This window comes from Lygodium microphyllum, chromosome 20 (genome assembly GCF_053477565.2).
Source record: "Lygodium microphyllum isolate KBCC chromosome 20, Lygodium_microphyllum_v1.1.10, whole genome shotgun sequence".
Lineage (NCBI taxonomy): Eukaryota > Viridiplantae > Streptophyta > Polypodiopsida > Schizaeales > Lygodiaceae > Lygodium > Lygodium microphyllum.
In genome coordinates this window covers 73,500,217-73,518,688 of record NC_141154.1, presented here as the reverse complement: position 1 = coordinate 73,518,688, position 18,472 = coordinate 73,500,217, and the positions used below count along the sequence as shown (strand labels likewise).

Genomic DNA, 18,472 nt, shown 5'->3' with positions numbered 1-18,472 from the left:
CGAGGCACAAGAGACGAAGTGTCATTCCGCTCAATAGCCTCCAACTCGGCTTCCATGGCCTTCCACCAATGATCAGACTGCAAAGCCTCCTTCATTGAAGTGGGCTCTCGATCCTGCATAACACGGGTTAGCAAACAATAGTTGGAGCAAACAAGCTCCGAAGAATGTGTCTAGTTTCTCCGTGACCTCCACGGTCCATCCTGCAATTCCCACTCCTCGGGGACTCCCTCGATCCCTAAATCTCGGAGTGTGTCACGGACCCAACGAGGAGGAGGACGAACCTCTCCTCGTCGCTCTCCATCTGCAGAAGACTCAGGAACATCTACCGGCGGAATCTCCTCGAAGGTGGCCAGTGAAAGTAAAGACTCAGAATCAAAAGAAGAATCTCCATCAAAAGACTCTGGCTCCAAAGGAACTGTCTCGGGAGCCCAACTCTCCCTTGGATCTCCAAGAACAAGGTGCTCCTCACCCCCCTCTGTGGCCAGAACTTCCACAAACTGCACATCGCAGCTCGTGTAGACATCGCACTTGACGGGATCAAACAGATGATAACCTTGGGACTGGAAGCTATAGCCAACAAAAACCTATTGTCGAGAAGCCGTCTCAAACTTGTCACGCTGTGTCTTCGGGATGTGCATATAAGCATCACACCCAAAGATCCGGAAATAAGAGACATCAGGCTTAGTCTCAAAGTAAGCCTCAAAAGGTGTCATCCTGTCAACGGCCGAAGTGGGAGATCGATTGAGGATGTGAACTGCGGTAGCCATTGTCTCGGCCCACAGAAACTGAGATGTCTGTCGGTGCTCCATCATAGTGCACGCCATCTCGATCACACTTCGGTTCTTCCACTCCAAAATGCCACTCTTGGGGAGTGTTGGTATTAGCAAACTCCTGGTGAATACCCCTTTCTGTACAAAAACGAGCAAACTCATTAGACATAAATTCACCTCCCTTGTCTAAACGCAAGGTCTTTAGTCGTCGATCAGAACGGTTCTCTTCAAAGAGAAGTCAATCCTTAAAATGACAGAAAGCCTCCGACTTCAAAGTCAAGAAATAGGCCCAAGTCATCCTACTATAGTCATCTACGATCAACATGAAGTATAAGCTCCCCTTTAGGGACTCGGTCCTCATCAAGCCACAAAGATCCGTAGATACAAGCTCCATGGGTGAAGTAGCCCGCCTAGAAGCTTTGTGCCATCTGGAATAAGCTACGTCTCACCCCACACAACAATAGACACAAAAGAGCTGTCTCCAATGAGAATCTGCCCACGCAAGGTCGCAAATGGACAACACCAACGGGAGAAGGAGTCATGTGCCGAGAGGCACCACTGTCCACGATCCACTCACAAGCCTGGGAAGCTACCATCGCAGCATCACAAGTCTTCGGTGTAGAGTCCTCAATGACTGCTAAGTGTAGAAAAGCAACTGATGAGGGTGTAGCCACCGCTCCAGAATCCTTCATGTTATTCTTCTTAGTGTCCTTCTTGTCTTTGTCAGGGCAATTCTTCTTCCAATGACCGGTCTTTCCACAAATATGGCAAGTCGATTCGTTCTCCTTGTCCTTCTTGGATTTGTTGTTATTCTTCTTCTTTTGGTCCTTCCTCTTCTTCTGAGAGGCTTGACCAACCAAAGCCTCCGATTTGGAAGCATTCTGTCCCTTCAACTGTTCCTCCTGGAACAAGACCATAGGAACCAACTCTTCCCACCAAAGTCCACTCCCGCCCTGATCCAATAAGAGCGGAATAAAAGGTACCGAATCGTGGCGGCAACTGGGACGGTAAGGTGATCGCTATGTCTTCGGAGGAAATAGACTTCCCCGCATTTTGAACCTGCATCTAAAGCTATCGAAGCTTGTTGATGTGTTCCCGAAGCGAAGAAGACTTATTCACGAACAAGGTCCGCATCTACACCTCCAAAGAAACCCTCTTCATCAAGGTCATCCGATTGTACATCTGATCAAGCTCCAGCCATATCTCTCAAGTCACTATCCAGTGCTCAATGTAAGCTATCACAGCTGTAGTGCAATACAAAAACAGAAAAGATTGAATCCTAGCATTCAGTTTGTCCCAATGAGATTGGGCCTTGGTCAACTTCGCACGAGCATTGGAAGAGAGTTTGGCCTCATCCCTCACCGAGGGCCTGTTAATCTCCTCCATCACCAGTTTCGCCAAATCATAAGACTCCAAAATGGCCAACATCATCACCCGCTAGATGCGGTAATTGTCACCATCAAGCTTTTGATCCAATGAAAGAGCCGGTAGAACAGGCACCTTCCTGTCCATGATCACTTGGAACTCCAAATCTGTCTCTATAGACATGTTAACCTACAATACCTGCACAAACGCAAAATCAGGCCCCTTTGACTGTGAAAACGCAGCCTTCTAGGGCTGGTTCCTCCACTGCCCAAACCTTCTTCACCCGCCGGAGGCGATGAAAAGGTAAAATCTGCAATGGAAAGCCTCAAACGCAGCCTTCCTTCCCTTCAAACAAAAATAACCTGCATCAAATTCACCGATTAGACTCCTTTCCCGCACGCCCACGCTCGCTTCAGCCTTGATCCGATGTCCAGCCCTCCCGCTTGCCCTCGAATCCTGGAAACACAACCTTGTGTCGCACTGAGGTCTCCTCTTCAGATAGGTTCAGCCCTCAATCAGTCCATCTTCACCGCTCTAATACCATGTCAGAGTGCAGGGATGCAAAAGTGTAGGACATAGACTGAGAGTGCGTGAACACAGAGAGAAGAGAGAGAGAGAAAAGGAGACAGTGTAAACGCATAAAATCTTTAGTGTAATATGTTGTATAAGAGTGCAGAAATATACACGAGACAGAGGAAATATTTGCGTGTGTCTCCGACTTGATGAGCTCGATCTCCGTCAACCCGAGCACAGTCTGTCTCAGCCAACAGATCTCAAGACCAGAATCTGAAATGAATGAATGACTGAGTATGCCACCAACTAGCTATTTATAGCCAGAAAATAGGAAATACCAGCACCAAGTCGGTTGCATTAAATGCAGTGACTACGGTAAAAGACACAATAAAAAATTGTCTGACTGCAGTTGTGCTGATGTGGCATCCTGCTGCTGACGTGTCCTCTACCATATGTTGTATACTGTTGTACTGTGCAAAAACCCTAACACAGCTTGTCCAGGGGATAACTCTACCTCTAACAAGATCCTCGGAGCAAGGCTGTGAAATGGTTGGGAGATGAGAGGGAAAGCTGTAGAGAGAGAAAATTCAAAGTTTTGTCGCGAAGAATGACTGAAAATCAGTCAAATGCAGTTGCTACCCTGCCGCAACAACTTGTAGATGCAAAGAACTGAAGAAAATCAGTCATTTACAGCTACTGCCCTGTCTCAACAGCCTGTAGATGTTGTCACCTGGTGTTGATTGGTCTTCTCCTGCCCCTGGCAGCCTCAGAAGGTCCTCCAATGGCTGCAAATCAGACCAGCAGTCTCCCCTCCCTCTCCCTTGCAAGCTGAATTTATAGAAATGCTTCTCTCTAGCCTCTAAAGACGTTTTTCAGTCTTGCATGGGCATTTTTGACAAGTGGCAATCTTCCCAAAGGATTTTTTTAGCAGTTTGTTAAATATTAATTTTCAATCTTTAAATACTGAAAATTAATCTAATAATTATTTTGGTGCCCTGAAAAATAATCTGACTAGCCAATAATTAAATTGACTAGGCAACTTCCATTTTTTGAGTGTCTCTGCATCATCTTTGACCATCAAATTGGTATTAAGTACTATTAAATGTCACTTCTCTACTGTCACCAACTGACACTTGTGGCCAAATGGATGACCTAGGCCAACAACTCGCAACAGATACCACCAAGTACCTGTGCGGTATAACTTATAGCAACTTTTGCCTTTGACATCCCGTAACTTCTTCGGGTCTCGGGCTCATAAATTTACTTTAACCCCAGTTACACCTCACATATGCAGCATTTAGTTAATCATGTGATTAAAATTAATCCACATATTAAGTGAGGTTTCAAAATACATGTCTTCATGATAGCCCTTCCCCTTGAAATCCTTGCAATAGTCCTTGATCACACTGCCAAATGCATCAAAAGCAAAGTACTACATTGGAATTTCCATAGAGCATCATAGTCAACACAACATTGCCCACTACTGTTCAACCATTCCATATGCCCAACATATGCTGAAAATTACCAACCAACATAACATAACATAAGACTCGCAAAGAATCTCAAAAACATTGCCAGATTATCATGTGACATGTCTATTTCTTATGAGCTCAACTTATGTGGAAAAAACAAACCATACTATAGCAAAAACCAAGCATAAACCATAGCTAAAACATCAATGGCATCATAACATATGCTGTTGTCCATGGAACTAGATGTAAACCATTGAAAACTAAGCATAATCTGATCATAACTGATCACCTGCTAATCTGAGAACTGATCACAAACTCGTTGCAAAAACTGACTAGCAATCTATGCAAAAACTAATGCACAACTGATCCAAAAAGTAACCATGAACAGTTCTCAAGCTGATCAAAAACTGAGCTGAAACTTATCAGAATATTTTTCTCAAAATTGAGGCAAAGTTCATGCTAAATTGTTCATAAGACGATGCAAAAGTATAGTTCCAATACCCGGGTGAAACTCATACTCATTTGCATACATCTCACAGTGACTAGTACACTAAGTAGTGATCTCATGACAAACATACTGCCAGCGCAGTACCTTGGAAGCATGCTAAATACATCCCAGATTCACTACATACAAGAGTTGTCCATAACTGGAGGAGGAAAAGTGCTACCTCCACCTTGAGCATCAGGCAATACTCCGAACCCTTGCTCTGCTCAACCTGACGGAGCCCGAACTAAAGTCGGCTCTAACTGAAAGGCATCTAGGTAAAGCTACAATAACTGAGGATGGTCTGCCAAGTCATCCTCTTCCATCCATTTGGCATCCATTGGTGAATAATTCTGAAATTTCACTAAGTATCTCTTGGAAACTTTACCTTTGACTTTTCTTTCCTTAGGTGCCAAAATCTACTGAGGTACCAAAATTTCATCTAGCTCCTCAACCTCAAGCTGAATTTTAGCAGACATATCCTCTGACACATCACCATGAAAAGGCCTCAACCAACTGACATGAAAGGCATTGTATCCGCCAATGTGGAGGTAATTTCAGCCATTATGCCACATCGCTGATCTTCTCCAACACCTGGAAGGGCCCATAGTATCTCATACTCAAACTTCGGATACAATCTTTCTCTTCCTTTCATCTTTTTCAGACTTGTCTTTTCAAAACACAGCAATACATAATCACCCTCTGCAAACTGCAAAGCACGTCTGTGACAATCAGCTGCCCTCTTTTTCTTTTCTTGCGATCTCTAAAGTGCATATTTTATCTTTGTATAGGCTACATCCAAGTTTTCCACATAGTGATTAGCCTCAAAGATCTTATCCTTAGTTTGCGCAATAGGTGGTACCTTCTTGCCACCCTCAATCACCTCAAATGGAGCTTTGCCCGTAGAACTATGCACTGTGTTGTAAGCAAACTCAACCAAGGGCAAATACTGCTCCCACTATGTCTTGTGGTCTAAAACATAGCACCTCAAAGAATCTAACACTGTGAAATTTGCTTTCTCAGACTGATAGATTGAAGGAGAATGAGAATTTCAGCGTGGTATCCATATTCTCAAACAATCCCTTCCAAAATAAACTGGTCATCCGGGGGTCTTGATCACTAATGATCAACTCTGACATACCATGATACTTAAAGATGTGCTGCAAAACAATCGTGCCATATGATCAATCTTTATTTTCTTCCTCACCGGAATGAAATGGGCTAGCTGCAAATGACAGTTCATATCCCATCATTCCCTGTAGGTGTCTTAGAAAGCTAAAAAATAAAGTCCATTGCAATGCTCTGCCAAGGCCTATCTGGAATAGGCAAGGGCTGCAAATGACAGTTCATATCCCATCATTCCCTGTAGGTGTCTTAGAAAGCTAAAAAATAAAGTCCACTGCAATGCTCAGCCAAGGCCTATCTGGAATAGGCAAGGGCTGCAATACAGCATCTTTTGTCTATCATGCTTTACCTTCTGACATACGATGCATATCTTAACAAACTGTTCTACATCATGCCTCAAAGCTGGCCAATAAAAGAATGCTCCACTGCCTTGACTGTGGCATCAATACCTCTGTGTCCTGCATACGGAGGAACATGACTTTCAGTGATAACTCTAGGTCTTAACTGCTTTGTTGACACATAGTCATCCATGCATCATCAAAAATCCATCTCTTAGCACAAAGTGTTCATGCCTTTGGCCATTGCAAAGCTGATCATAAACATTAGCAAAGTCCGAATCAGCAACATATTGCTCTCTCATGGCATTCAACTCAGTGTGATAAACCATGCTGACGGCTGAAATTTGTGGCTTACGTGACAGTGCATCAACCACAACATTCTTTTTACCATCAATATGTACAATCTGAAAATGAAACATAAAGAGAAAATTTGCCCATCTCATATGCTTCTCTAACAACTTTGTCTGCATCAGAAAGTACCTCAAAGTTTGATGGTTTGTCTGCACTATAAATCAATCCCCAACAAATAATGTTTCAACGTAAACAATACATGAATTATAGCCAAGAGCTCTTTCTCATAGACCTGCAAATTCTTTTCTGCACCATGGAGAATTCGGCTCTCATAAGCCACAACTCGGCCGTCCTGCACAAGAACAACCCCAATGTTGTTACCACATGCATCACATTGAACTATGAATGACTTCCTTAGATCGAGCAATACAAGCACAGAATCTAAAGTCATCTTTTCCTTCAACTTTTCAAATGCTGAAATTTCCACTGCTGTCCATCCAAATGGCACATCCTTCTTTTGCAAGGCATGCAATGGAGATGCAATTTCAGCAAACCCGCATACATACTTCCTGTAGTAAGAACATAAATTCAAGAAGCTGCGAATCTCATGCACATTCCTCAAAGGTGGCCATGATCATATTGCTTCAACCTTTGCAGGGTCCATGCGAATACCATCAGCTGATACAATATGCCCCAAAAAGTGGATTTCATGCAAGAAGAATTCACTTTTCTTGTCATTGATAACCAACCTATGGTCATGCAGTTCATTGAACACAATATCCAAGTGTTTTCTATGCTCCCCTCGTTCTTTGAATAGACAATCATGTTATCAAAGAAAGTGTCCACAAATCCTCTATGTGGCCTGAAGATACAATCCATCATCCGATTAAAAGTAGCAGGAGCATTCGTAAGTCCAAAAGGCATAACAAGAAACTCATACAATCCAAAAGATGTCCTAAAAGTTTTCTTAGGCACATCTTCTGGATTAATGCGTATCTGATGATACCCACTTTTCAAATCTATACAGCTAAATAGCATCATCGATCTGAGGAATCAGAAAGCGATTCTTTATTGTGATCTTGTTCAAAGCACGATAATCATTGCACATACGCCATAAACCCATCCTTTTTTTGCACCAAAAGCACTGGAGAACAAAAAAGAGATGAGCTAGGCTGAATCAACCCTTTTTCTAACAGCTCATTTACATGAGTCGTAATCTCCTCCTGTTGCACTGACTCTGTAGGGTGGCTTATTAGGTGGGCTACTTCCAAGGATAAGATCTATGCCATGATCTTCTGGCCTTTCAACTTTACATCAAGTGTGACTACCTTTCCCTTATGCTAAATAGTGATCTTTTTTGTACGAGAATCAATCACTGCATGCATACGGTGATACCATGGCATACCAAGCAATACATCACAACCCTCAAGTGGAGCAATGAAGAACTCTTCATTGGCCACATATCCTTACATGTGCAACCGAAGCTTTCCAATGAGCGGTGTGACACGCTCTGTATGGCCTTTACATGCCATTCCAACTTCCCCCATGGTCCCATCTCATCCTCTCTGATGCCTAGATGGGCGGCCATCTCAACAAAGATGAAGTTGGCTCGTGCACCATTATCAAAGAAAATGAATGCATGTTGATCCCTAATTTTGCCCCATGCTCTGCACAACTCAGTAGCATCATCATTGGGCTAATCATTAACAACATCGGGCACCAATCCCACTAATGTTTTGGGCTTCTTTCCTTTAGAATCTCCCTGATTTTTTGATTTTCCAACTTGCTGCCTATTGAGACAGTCCCTTGCTTTGTGACCCTCCTGTTCACAAATAAAACATTTATTTGCAGCCATCAATTCCCTACGTTGTGCCAATGTTTTCGAGCCCTTTCTTTGTTGTTTTGGCCTCTTTTCAAGCTGATTTTCAGATCTGCCCCTTTTCTCAGTCTTAAACAACTCTTTATTCGACTTCTCCCCACTCTCTAGAAAGCCCGAATCCTTCCCACACAGCAAAGCATTGGCTGTAGCAGCAATCTCTATAAGCTGAGACATGCTAGACACGGTGGATTTAATACACTCATGTAGGGGTACGAGGCGATAAGAAGTAATAGGCAGCAATGCATCCCAAAACTTCTTATTACATTGCTCCAAATTCTTACATTCCTTAGCATCCAGCTTATTCCAAGCTATCATGATGTCCACCTCAAAGGTACTTGTCAACCAATTCGATGCAAACATTTGCTTAAATTATACCCACGTTGACGGTACTCTACCTTGCATCAAAAGAGTGAACCACCACTGTAATGCATTCCCCTCACGAGAGTCCTGCACCATCACCAACCCAGTCGCCTAACCAATCGAACTCGCCCGGCCTAGTACAAATCGACTAAGCCCCTATGATGTACAAGTAGCTTGACAATACAGATAACATGGCCCGGAAGACTAGCTCATAGGCAGCCTAGTCAAGTTAAAGCTTGAGACTTTACATCTTTGGCAAGGGTTTTTACAAAGCAAATCCACTATGGGAACAAATTCTTTAGAACAATCTGTCAAAGTTATTGATGGTAGCGGAAGCATCTTCTTCTCCATTCATGAATTGGTTTTGGTGGGTGGTCATTCTGCATCTGCTGTGCTCTTTTCTTGTGGAAACATTCACTGGCAATATGGCCAGTCTTACCACAATAATGACATGTCATCCGACTTTTGTTGTCAGTATTGAATCCTCAACCTCTTCCTTTGGATCCAACAGCTCCTTTGGTGTATAAGAGATTTTCCCTTAAGCTGGTCTCTTTTACATCTTTGCTTTTAAATTTGCTTTCTCCATCAAGCAGTGAGTGCTCAATGTCTTTAAGTGAGAGACTAGGAACATTACTTAGTGTTGAAACAAGATTCTCATACAATTCATGATTAACACTAGCAAGTAGCACTACTATTGCCTCATCCTCATCAATATTCTTTTTAAGAGTTGCTAGCTGAGTTTTAAGGCTCTTGAACTTATTGATGTGTACAGTCATATATGAACTGTCTTTTACATCCAACTTATAAAACTGCATAAGTAATTTTACCTTTAAGTTCTTTGCTTGTGTATCAAAGATTTTGTCAAGTTCTTTCCATGCCTTCTTTGCATCCCTAATGCCAGAAATATGATGTAATACATCATCAGGTAGACCCCAAGTAATAATACCTAGAGCTTTGTTATTCATCTTCTTCCATGTCTTTGTTTTAGGCTGGTCTTCTGCAGAATCTTTCCCTTTAGCATTGTCATCTGCAACATCTTCCTCAAAGAGATCCCAAAGGTCTTTCCTCATGAGATGGTACATGGTTTTCTCCTTTCAGGAGTGAAAAACTTCACCATTGAATTTAGCTATTTGTTTAAGCTCTGCCATGTTGATAAGCTTTAATTAACGAGCAAAAAGTTATATTTTAATGTGTCAAGAGACACAAGAAGATTAGTGTCAAATTGACACTAGTTGAGTATTAATGGATACTAGTCGGTGCTTGATCTGCTTGCTCTCACAAAGTTGTGGATGACTTCTGAGCTTCCTTGGGCACTTCCAGAACTGTAATGAACTTCAAAGAGTGTTTCTCAGTGATTAAAATCACTATTGATAACTTCAGTGAGAAGAAACAATGAAAAATGTCAAACTTTGAAGCTTTGGTTATGGCAGCCCATAGAGATGACAGTTAGGGTTTCACTGATTGTGATAGATAGAGAGAGAATTTTGGAAAGCCCTTTCAACTTGAGATTGCCCACTTGAGAGGCTTCAAATGCCCCACAAAGATCTGGAGGATTGCGCATCGTGCTGGTCATTGGGTCAAATTGAATCTCTGCCTGCGAATTCTGCGTCAGTTTCACGTTTTCTTGTAATGCCAGGTCCTGTAGAGCATAATGTTGACTTCTAATGTGACGAGGAGAAGCACCTTCAGTCAAAGAGCAACTCTCTTGAAGAGAGCAAGGGTTGAGATGCCTTAGTTTGCTCACACTACTTCCTCCAAGGTTAGTAGGTATAACAATATGCAGACACAATCAAGACAGTAAGCAGTAGTTTGTGCAATGTTGGAGCTATAGTTGCCCAATGTCAATGATTGATGTGCTAAAGAGGAGCTCTGGAAGCAATCAATCACTTCTCTAGAAGAGTTCAGAGAGATTTTGCTTGTGGAGAGAGATATGAGAGCTTCAAGCTGACAGGATACTGCTGACTATGATTGCCATGGAAGCTTCATTGAAGGTATAGATGCAAATGAGGTTGAAGATGGGGTCCAGCACTCAAACGGAGCTGGGAACATATGGAGAGAAGCTAAGCCATGCTCGACTGGGCTCTGATACCATGTGACAAATGCGGATCTAGAGCATGGCAGGAGTTATGGAGGATGAAAGATGAAGGCTAGATTCATGTTGACATAAACAATGTAAAGCAATTGTTACACAAGTGAATTAGGTTCCAAGATAGATTAGCTTGGACTCATAAACACAATCTTGTATAGGACATTGACAATGATAGAGATACTAAGTGCAAGTACCAAGCATCATAATATTGTATTCATTTCATATGAAAGTGATAGTCAAGTACAATGCTTTATAGAAGTTGGGTTGTTCCACTCTCCTCACTGTGCATATGGGATTCATGATAGCTCTTTCTGAGCATACATCATTTGTCATTTCTCAATAGCGTAGTCAGGCAAGCCACTTTCGTATGCACAGTTGAAAGTGTTTCGCTGCGAGGCATTTATGCACATACGCAAGGAAGAATGCAGCAAACTTCAGCCAAAGTCCTGTAAATGTATTTTCTTGGGATATGGTAATGAAGGTGAAATGGGATATAGATTATGGGATCCCAAGAAAAGAAAAGTAGTATGCAACAATGATGTCATCTTCCACGAAGATCGCATGCACAAACAGCCCAAAAGAACAAAGGAAGTCAGAAGGGTTGAATTCCAGGAGGATGTACCAATTGGACAGCAAAGAATGCCCATTAGACAGTAGCAAATACCTACTGAAAATGTCCCTGAAAATGCAGGGAATGATGCTATAAATGATCAGCAAGATCTTGCCCATAATTCAGCAAGAACATGTGCACCTGGAACAACCTGAACCGGTTATACAGCAAGTTGTACCTGCAGAACAACAAGCTATTAATGCAGATTTACAAGTTAAACAGCCAGCAAATATTGACCACGGGGTCCGTAGGTCGACCAGAGTGCAAAAACAGTCAAGTAGATTTGTTCCTGGAGTAAACTATGTGGTTGATTATGTCATGTTAACAGATTGTGATGAACCGTCATGCTTCCAAGAAGCAATGGACAAACAAGATAGTAAGAAATGGCAAAAAGCAATGCTATCAGAGATGGAATCTCTCATGAAGAATGGCACTTGGGATTTGAGACTTTTGCCAAAAGGACAAAAAGTGCTACCCTGCAAATGGGTTTACAAAATGAAAGTCACTTCTGGTTCTTTGCCCAAGTACAAGGCACGCTTGGTTGCTCAAGGATACAAGCAAGAACATGGAATTGATTTTGATGAAATATTTTCTCCTGTAGTCAAAATGACTACTTTGCGAACCATATTAGGCATGGTTGCATCTGAGGGCATGGAACTCATACATATGGATGTAAAAACCGCCTTCTTACACGGTGATTTGCATGAGGAAATCTATATGCAACAGCTTGATGGTTTTGTTGCAAAGGGGAAAGAGCACATGGTACATAAACTCAACAAAAGTTTATATGGGCTAAAGCACACACCACACGAATGGTATAACAAATTTGATACATTCATACAATCTAAGGGATTTCATCAATCTCAAGTTGATCACTGCTTATATACCAATAAGGCAGCAGATAGTAGCCTTATTCTCTTAGTATTGTATGTGGATGACATGCTAATTGCAAGCAAGGATGTTCATTCCTTGGACTCCTTGAAGCAGAGTCTACACAATAGCTTTTATATGAAATATCTTGGTGAGGCAAATCACATTCTTGGCATGCGTATACTCAAAGACAGATCAAAGGGTCTTCTTTATTTGTCATAGCACAAGTATATTACAAAAGTTCTGCAACACTTCAATATGGAGGGGGGGAAAGCTACTAGTATACCATTGCCTCCAAATGTGAAACTTAGTGCAAATGCAACCCTACATCAGATGATGGTAAGGCTAAAATGGCCAAGATACCTTATGCTTCAGCTACTGGTAGCTTGATGTATGCTATGGTTGCTACACTCCTGATATTGCATTTGCGGTGGGAGTAGTTAGCATATACATGGCATATCCTAGCAAAAAGCATTCGGAAGCAGTTAAGGGTATCATGAGATACCTTAAGGGCACAAAGGATTTGTATATCTACTTTAGTAAGCAGAAGTCATCTATTGTTGGTTTCACGGATGTAGACTATGCTAGCCATCCTGACTGCAGGAAGTCTACTTCAGGATATGTGTTTATGTTCATAGGAGAAGCAATCTCTGATTCTCTTGGATATCTAGGCTGCAAAAGTGTGTTGCACTATCTACTACAGAGACAGAATATGTGGCTGCCACAAAGGCATGCAAAGAGGCTTTATGGCTTTCACGTCTGGTGAGAGAGCTTGGGATTACAGAGATTCCTATCCTCCACTGTGACAGTCAGAGTGCTTGCTATCATACTAGCACAGAATCCACTCTTTTATGCAAAGACAAAGCACATACAAGTGAAGCATCACTTCATCAGGGATGTACTTGATAGCAAAGGCATTGAGCTTGTCAAGGTACATACAGATGATATCCTGCAGACCTTCTCACGAAAGGTCTCCCAGCCAAGCGGTTTGCATTGCCGCCAGATGATGGGGATTGGATAGTATATATGTCTTTCAACTTTGTACATACATAGACTTAGCTCATTCTTTCCTCTACCTTCAGGCACGTTGCCTTTAGGTGGGAGGTTGTTGGGAATAAAGGGTCACCATGCCTTTTATTGTGTTCAAGTGTAAACGCACCCTTACACTTTGTACTTTATATATATTCAAAATCTAAAATGTGGTACACTAGTTATTGTACCGTATACCCATTGTGTCATACTCACTCTCTCTCTCTCTCACTCTACTGCTCTCAACTCCCTGTACTCTCTTATCTCAACTCGCGACCATACCTTCACAACAAGTAGTTGTGCCATGCATCCCCGTATGTAATCCCTGACCCATCATGGCATGGAAACTAGTGCCACTACCAAAGTACCCTGGCTACCCCATCATTGCATGCATTCATTGGTGTCCAAAAAGCATTGGATTGGCACTTCTAAGTTGACCTTGCATATGCATCAATTGCCCCACTGACATCATTTGGTTATGCTCACTACCCACATTTGGAACATCATGCTCAGTATTGGCTCTTCCTTCGATGCATCTTGCTGTCCCGAAGCTCTTAAAGACGATTTCCTCCTCTTGCCTTTGCTGCCCTCCCTTAGGGGGTTCAAAAAGTGCATAAACCAAGGATCTTTTGCCCATTGCAAGCATTTCAGCTGATGTCCTCAGCTAGTCATCAAATTCCTCTTCCTCTTGCTGGTCATAAGCTTCAAGAGACCTAGAAGGACCCACATTTTGGATTAAACTAACATTATCAACTTGTTGTCCATGCTGTAAGCCTGTTCTAAGATTAGGCATTGCATTTTCCCTTCATTATGTGCATTTTCAAAATGACATGCATCATCATTGCTTAATCTCATCTCATTGTAAGAGGACATACTTGCTGTAAATGCTCAGCTGAACACAATTTCAGCAATAGAGTAAAACTTTTGACCTTCAATCAAGTGCCTTAGGTCCACCAAGTCAAGAGATTTAAATGGTATCCCAACGATGGAACCTTGAAACCAATCTTAGTCTCGTAGAGAGTGGTAGTAACTTGATTCAACAATAATTATAGCAAGTAATTGATTTACATAAACTGAAATGCACACTAGATCACTTTCATCTTGAATAACAAATAGCCTCTTGGCCCCAAAAATTATATCAAAAATAACAAGTATGCTCTAATACCATGTCAAAATAAGCAATAGTGCAGAGAGACAGTAGGGTTTGCAGGGAGTAACACAGTGTGTACAGCAAACACTAAGAGAGAAGAGAAACTCAAAAACACAAGAACACAGTGATGATGCATTGAATCATGCTATGAAAAGAAAAACTGATACAGCAAAGCTGAAGCTCAAAAGATAACCGCACTGTCCTGTCTGAATCAGGAGGCAATAACCGTGGGAATAAAGAAGGCCCACTCCATTCCCATTTCCTGTTCCATTTGACTATGCCATAGCACCACTTGGAGACTCCAAAGTATTGTCTTTGATCACTGGAGGCAACCCAACTAGTGTGGAGAGAAGTCTGTCATCTGCTCCATCCAGTTGCGCCTAGTATGGGGTGTATTTCTTGGAGAACCTATTGCTGACAACCAACTAGCCAAGGCCAACATCTATTGTATAAGAAAGAGATGCATGATATGATCATCATCGAGGCACGCTCTTGTGTTGTTGTTGCTTTGGAGGCCTTGCCCAACCACCATGTATTAAAGCCTATGACATCACATTCAAAGATTTGGGAGATCATTGGGACCGTCACGAAGTGGCACATCAAGAAGGCACGATACTAGATGATTCTTTGAGGCAAGAACCTCTCAGTATATGCAACCATAGCAAAGCTCTCAACATCCATCATCCACTCACTCCAACGCTACCAACCACCTTGGAAAACCACACACATACACATCAACAAACTTTTTTCTAGTGAAACCACCGTATTGAAACATGTTACTGTAAAGAAAACACCACAGTTTTGAATTACATTAATGAACAAAACACGCACTAACACCCAGCCAACACCAAAAGAAGAGAGTGTGAGAGTAAAAGAGAACAATATGATATACTAGAAATAATTGAGTTGGAAGCACAACCCTAATCTAAGTAGCCAAAGGGCTTCCATGAAGGAAAAGACTCTTTGATGGGCTCTAACAAGTGCTTCATGTGAAAGAATGCATTGCAAAAGAATGCAAAACAATAGAAAGTAATGTGGATTAAGAAAAACCACTTACGATGTATGATAGAAAGGGAGAACAACTAGGAGATAGCAAACCAATAAGCCCAAAGCCTTGTGGAATACTTCAAACCTCCAAGAAGACAAAGCACTTTTGTGGACATATCTGAGATTTTTTAGACATATGAACCAAGTTGACCATCCTTGTGTGAATTCTGTCCTTTTGTGGACATATCTGAGATTTTTTAGACATATGAACCAAGTTGACCATCCTTGTGTGAATTCTGTCCTTGTTGCATGCAAATGCGCTTCACTCAAAGACTTCCTTCTCCCACAACTGCCACTGCAATCCAGTTGCCACAAACTATAGTAGACTTTGAATAAAGCCAAAATTCATCTAGAGAGCAACCTCCATGTCTATTCTCATCCTAGTTGAGATAGGATGGAGTAGAAACCTTGAGGTGACAAGAAGGTCAGCCAAAAGGTCCAAAACAACTTTGATGGAGACTAAGAATGACCAGAAGAGGATCTCACAAGGCCATGAAAAAGCAATACTTAGAACATCCTCTCCGGATGTCCCTTCATTACTAGGAAGCCCACATGTCCCTTCATTACTAGGAAGCCCACAGGACAAAGACTAGTCCACATCCATACCAGTAGTTCAACATAATCAAGCGTTTGTAGATATTATGACAAGCTCTAATCGTTCCTCGATCTACTCCCATTTCACATACTATGGCACATATTTCCTTGCTCATACTTGTAGTAACAAGAGATTATCTAAGTCATAGCTTGCCACCTCTCAAGGTAGCATTGGGTCCCCTATATGACAATAATTTCCTTTTCTCGGCTTCACAAATTGGGTCAGCCTTCAGCAAAAAGTAAAGTTCCAAAAAGTTGGGAAAATGCCTAGAAGGGTACTCAACAAAAGGATGTCGCCCAAATCATGATTTTCAACATAAGCAGAATCGATCTACTTCAAGTACAACCAGCTGAAGGCAACACCAAATTTTACCGTTGTACAGTGGAATTTTCAAACAAAACTTCTGGTCACTAGATATCTTATCCCTTTAGGCATCTTCAAAGTTGTCGTCTTCTCTTTTTTCTTTTAAAGAAAACTTAAACTAAACTAAAGAATTGCAAATTTTCCATTTTTCCTTCATACCTTTAAAGGTTGCCATTTGTAGCGTTCTGCAAGCTTTGATGAATCATATACGACTGCATTCACAGCCCTTGCTGCAGCCCTAGCCTCCGCGGCAGAGTCATCGGTTTGTGAGTTGCTTCTGTAGCTTCTTTCCAGCCTGCTAACAATAGCACCATTCTGTGCCTTGAATGTTGCATCTTTCCTGGCAAAGCTTTCTGAGCTCCTAGAGATTAAATTGCCATTACTTCCACTGGTTGTGGTTTGCATGGATGGCCTTTCTGCCAATACTGCCTTTACAAGACCACAGAGGCGTTTGCGTCTGCTGGACATGTGTGGCCGAGAGCATTTGGGGAGAAGTGAGTTCTCTGGCAGTGGCAACCAACTAGGAGCCGTACCAAGGCGACTTTCCAAGTCATAGCTGCCATGTGGAGAGATGCAATAAGAGGCCATGGCTGATTCAGCAATCAAAGCTCCAGCATTATGAACCTGTTAACCTGTAAATCCTTTCCAACTGAGATTAAAGCTTCGGGCGCTGAAGCTTTTGGGAAAAGTACGTAATGGAACCGGATAGTGCTAGCGGATGGCCGCAGTCGAAAGCATGTGGAAGTACCAACAACTTGTCGACAACAAATCTGCGGACAGGAGGAGCAACGCCTGAGGATGGAAGCTGGTGGGCACGACAGGAGAACGAAGCTCTGGAATGATGCGCGGGGGAGGGTAGTTCAAGTCCACGTCTGAAGCTAGCGGCTATGGCAGTTGAAAAGAAAGAGAGAGAGAGAGAGAGAGCGCTATGTGTGTGTGTGTGTGTGTGTAGAGAGAGAGAGAGAGAGAGAGAGAGAGTCGTCCAACAGCCTTGCAAGTTCGTTGAAGGGCTCTTATGAACGTGTGAAGGTTAGGACATGCGTAGCGTGCGTAACTCTGAACCCTTCCAGGCCCCACGCTGACTGTATCGTATAGCCTCTGCCCTCCTCCCTCTCCATAGCTTTTCATGGCCCTCTCAATGCCACGTGGACTGGACCCAGGCAACGCCCTGATCACATACTCTCGAGTCTTCATAACACAATAGTAGCTATATCCTCTGCTAAAACACGTCAACTCTTTTTTCTTTTTTTAATCAAACACCACAATGCACCCATATCACTCACAAGTCACATGTACATGCATCGTGAGATGATAGCTTTGAAATCATTTGATTGTCAGTGCATAAAGTGCATAAACGTAAAAAACCGAGGTTTAGAATTACACCTTCGATTTTGAGATTTCACCCTTTTTTTTTAAGATTTTGCCTACCTTAGAGACAATTAAAGGTTCCCTATCTTCGTTCTATGGAAACTAGGTTTTTGGTCTATATGAAATTCAGCCAAATAATTTATTGAATGGTTATCTTCAAATCAATAAGTTTTGCGAATGTACTCTGTATCCGAATGTATATTTATCCATTTATCTTGTAACGTTAAAATTCATAAATTATATCTACAAGTATAAAATCCACAAATTGATACCATGAATGTCAATCTTGTCTTTTCAATTATATTCTCAAACTCACCACCTCCTCACAACTCACAAGTTAGCATTGAGCAACCTTAGAGACTCCAAACCTCTAAGAGAGATAGAGACCAGCAAATTGCATGACCGTGTGTGTGGTCATCAAATTAGTACCATTCCATATTGAACTTCTCGTTGGCAACTTGCAATTTTCAAGTGCTCAAGCCTAGAGTCCCAACCTCTAATTTATCATTGAAATTTGGTGCATACAACCTATAAGGCTATAAGCTTCTCTCGTTCTCCCCATGTGTTTGTTATATGAACAAATAGTTATTGCTACACGTAGCATGTTTTTGTACGAATGAGTAAAAAGCTATCAAGCACCAATCCACAAAAACAAAGGAAGGGGATTATTAAGAGGACACAATAGGGGTGGAGTATGCAATATCTATGCATGGAATAGCCACCTCTCCAATTATGAGACCAACTAAAATCGTAG

The 18,472-nt window shown here is 42.0% G+C and overlaps 1 protein-coding gene across 1 annotated transcript in view; it reads right to left on the bottom strand.

The window, feature by feature from the left end:
* The window catches only part of LOC148019016 (Protein kinase superfamily protein), a 64,181-nt gene extending 46,807 nt beyond the window's left edge, over positions 1 to 17,374 (bottom strand). Inside the window, exon 1 of the mRNA XM_087701543.1 lies at positions 16,510 to 17,374. Coding sequence (XP_087557669.1) covers positions 16,510 to 16,938 — 429 coding nt within the window. The 5' untranslated portion in view covers positions 16,939 to 17,374. The remainder of the gene's footprint in view (positions 1 to 16,509) is intronic.
* Positions 17,375 to 18,472: the final 1,098 nt, after the last annotated feature.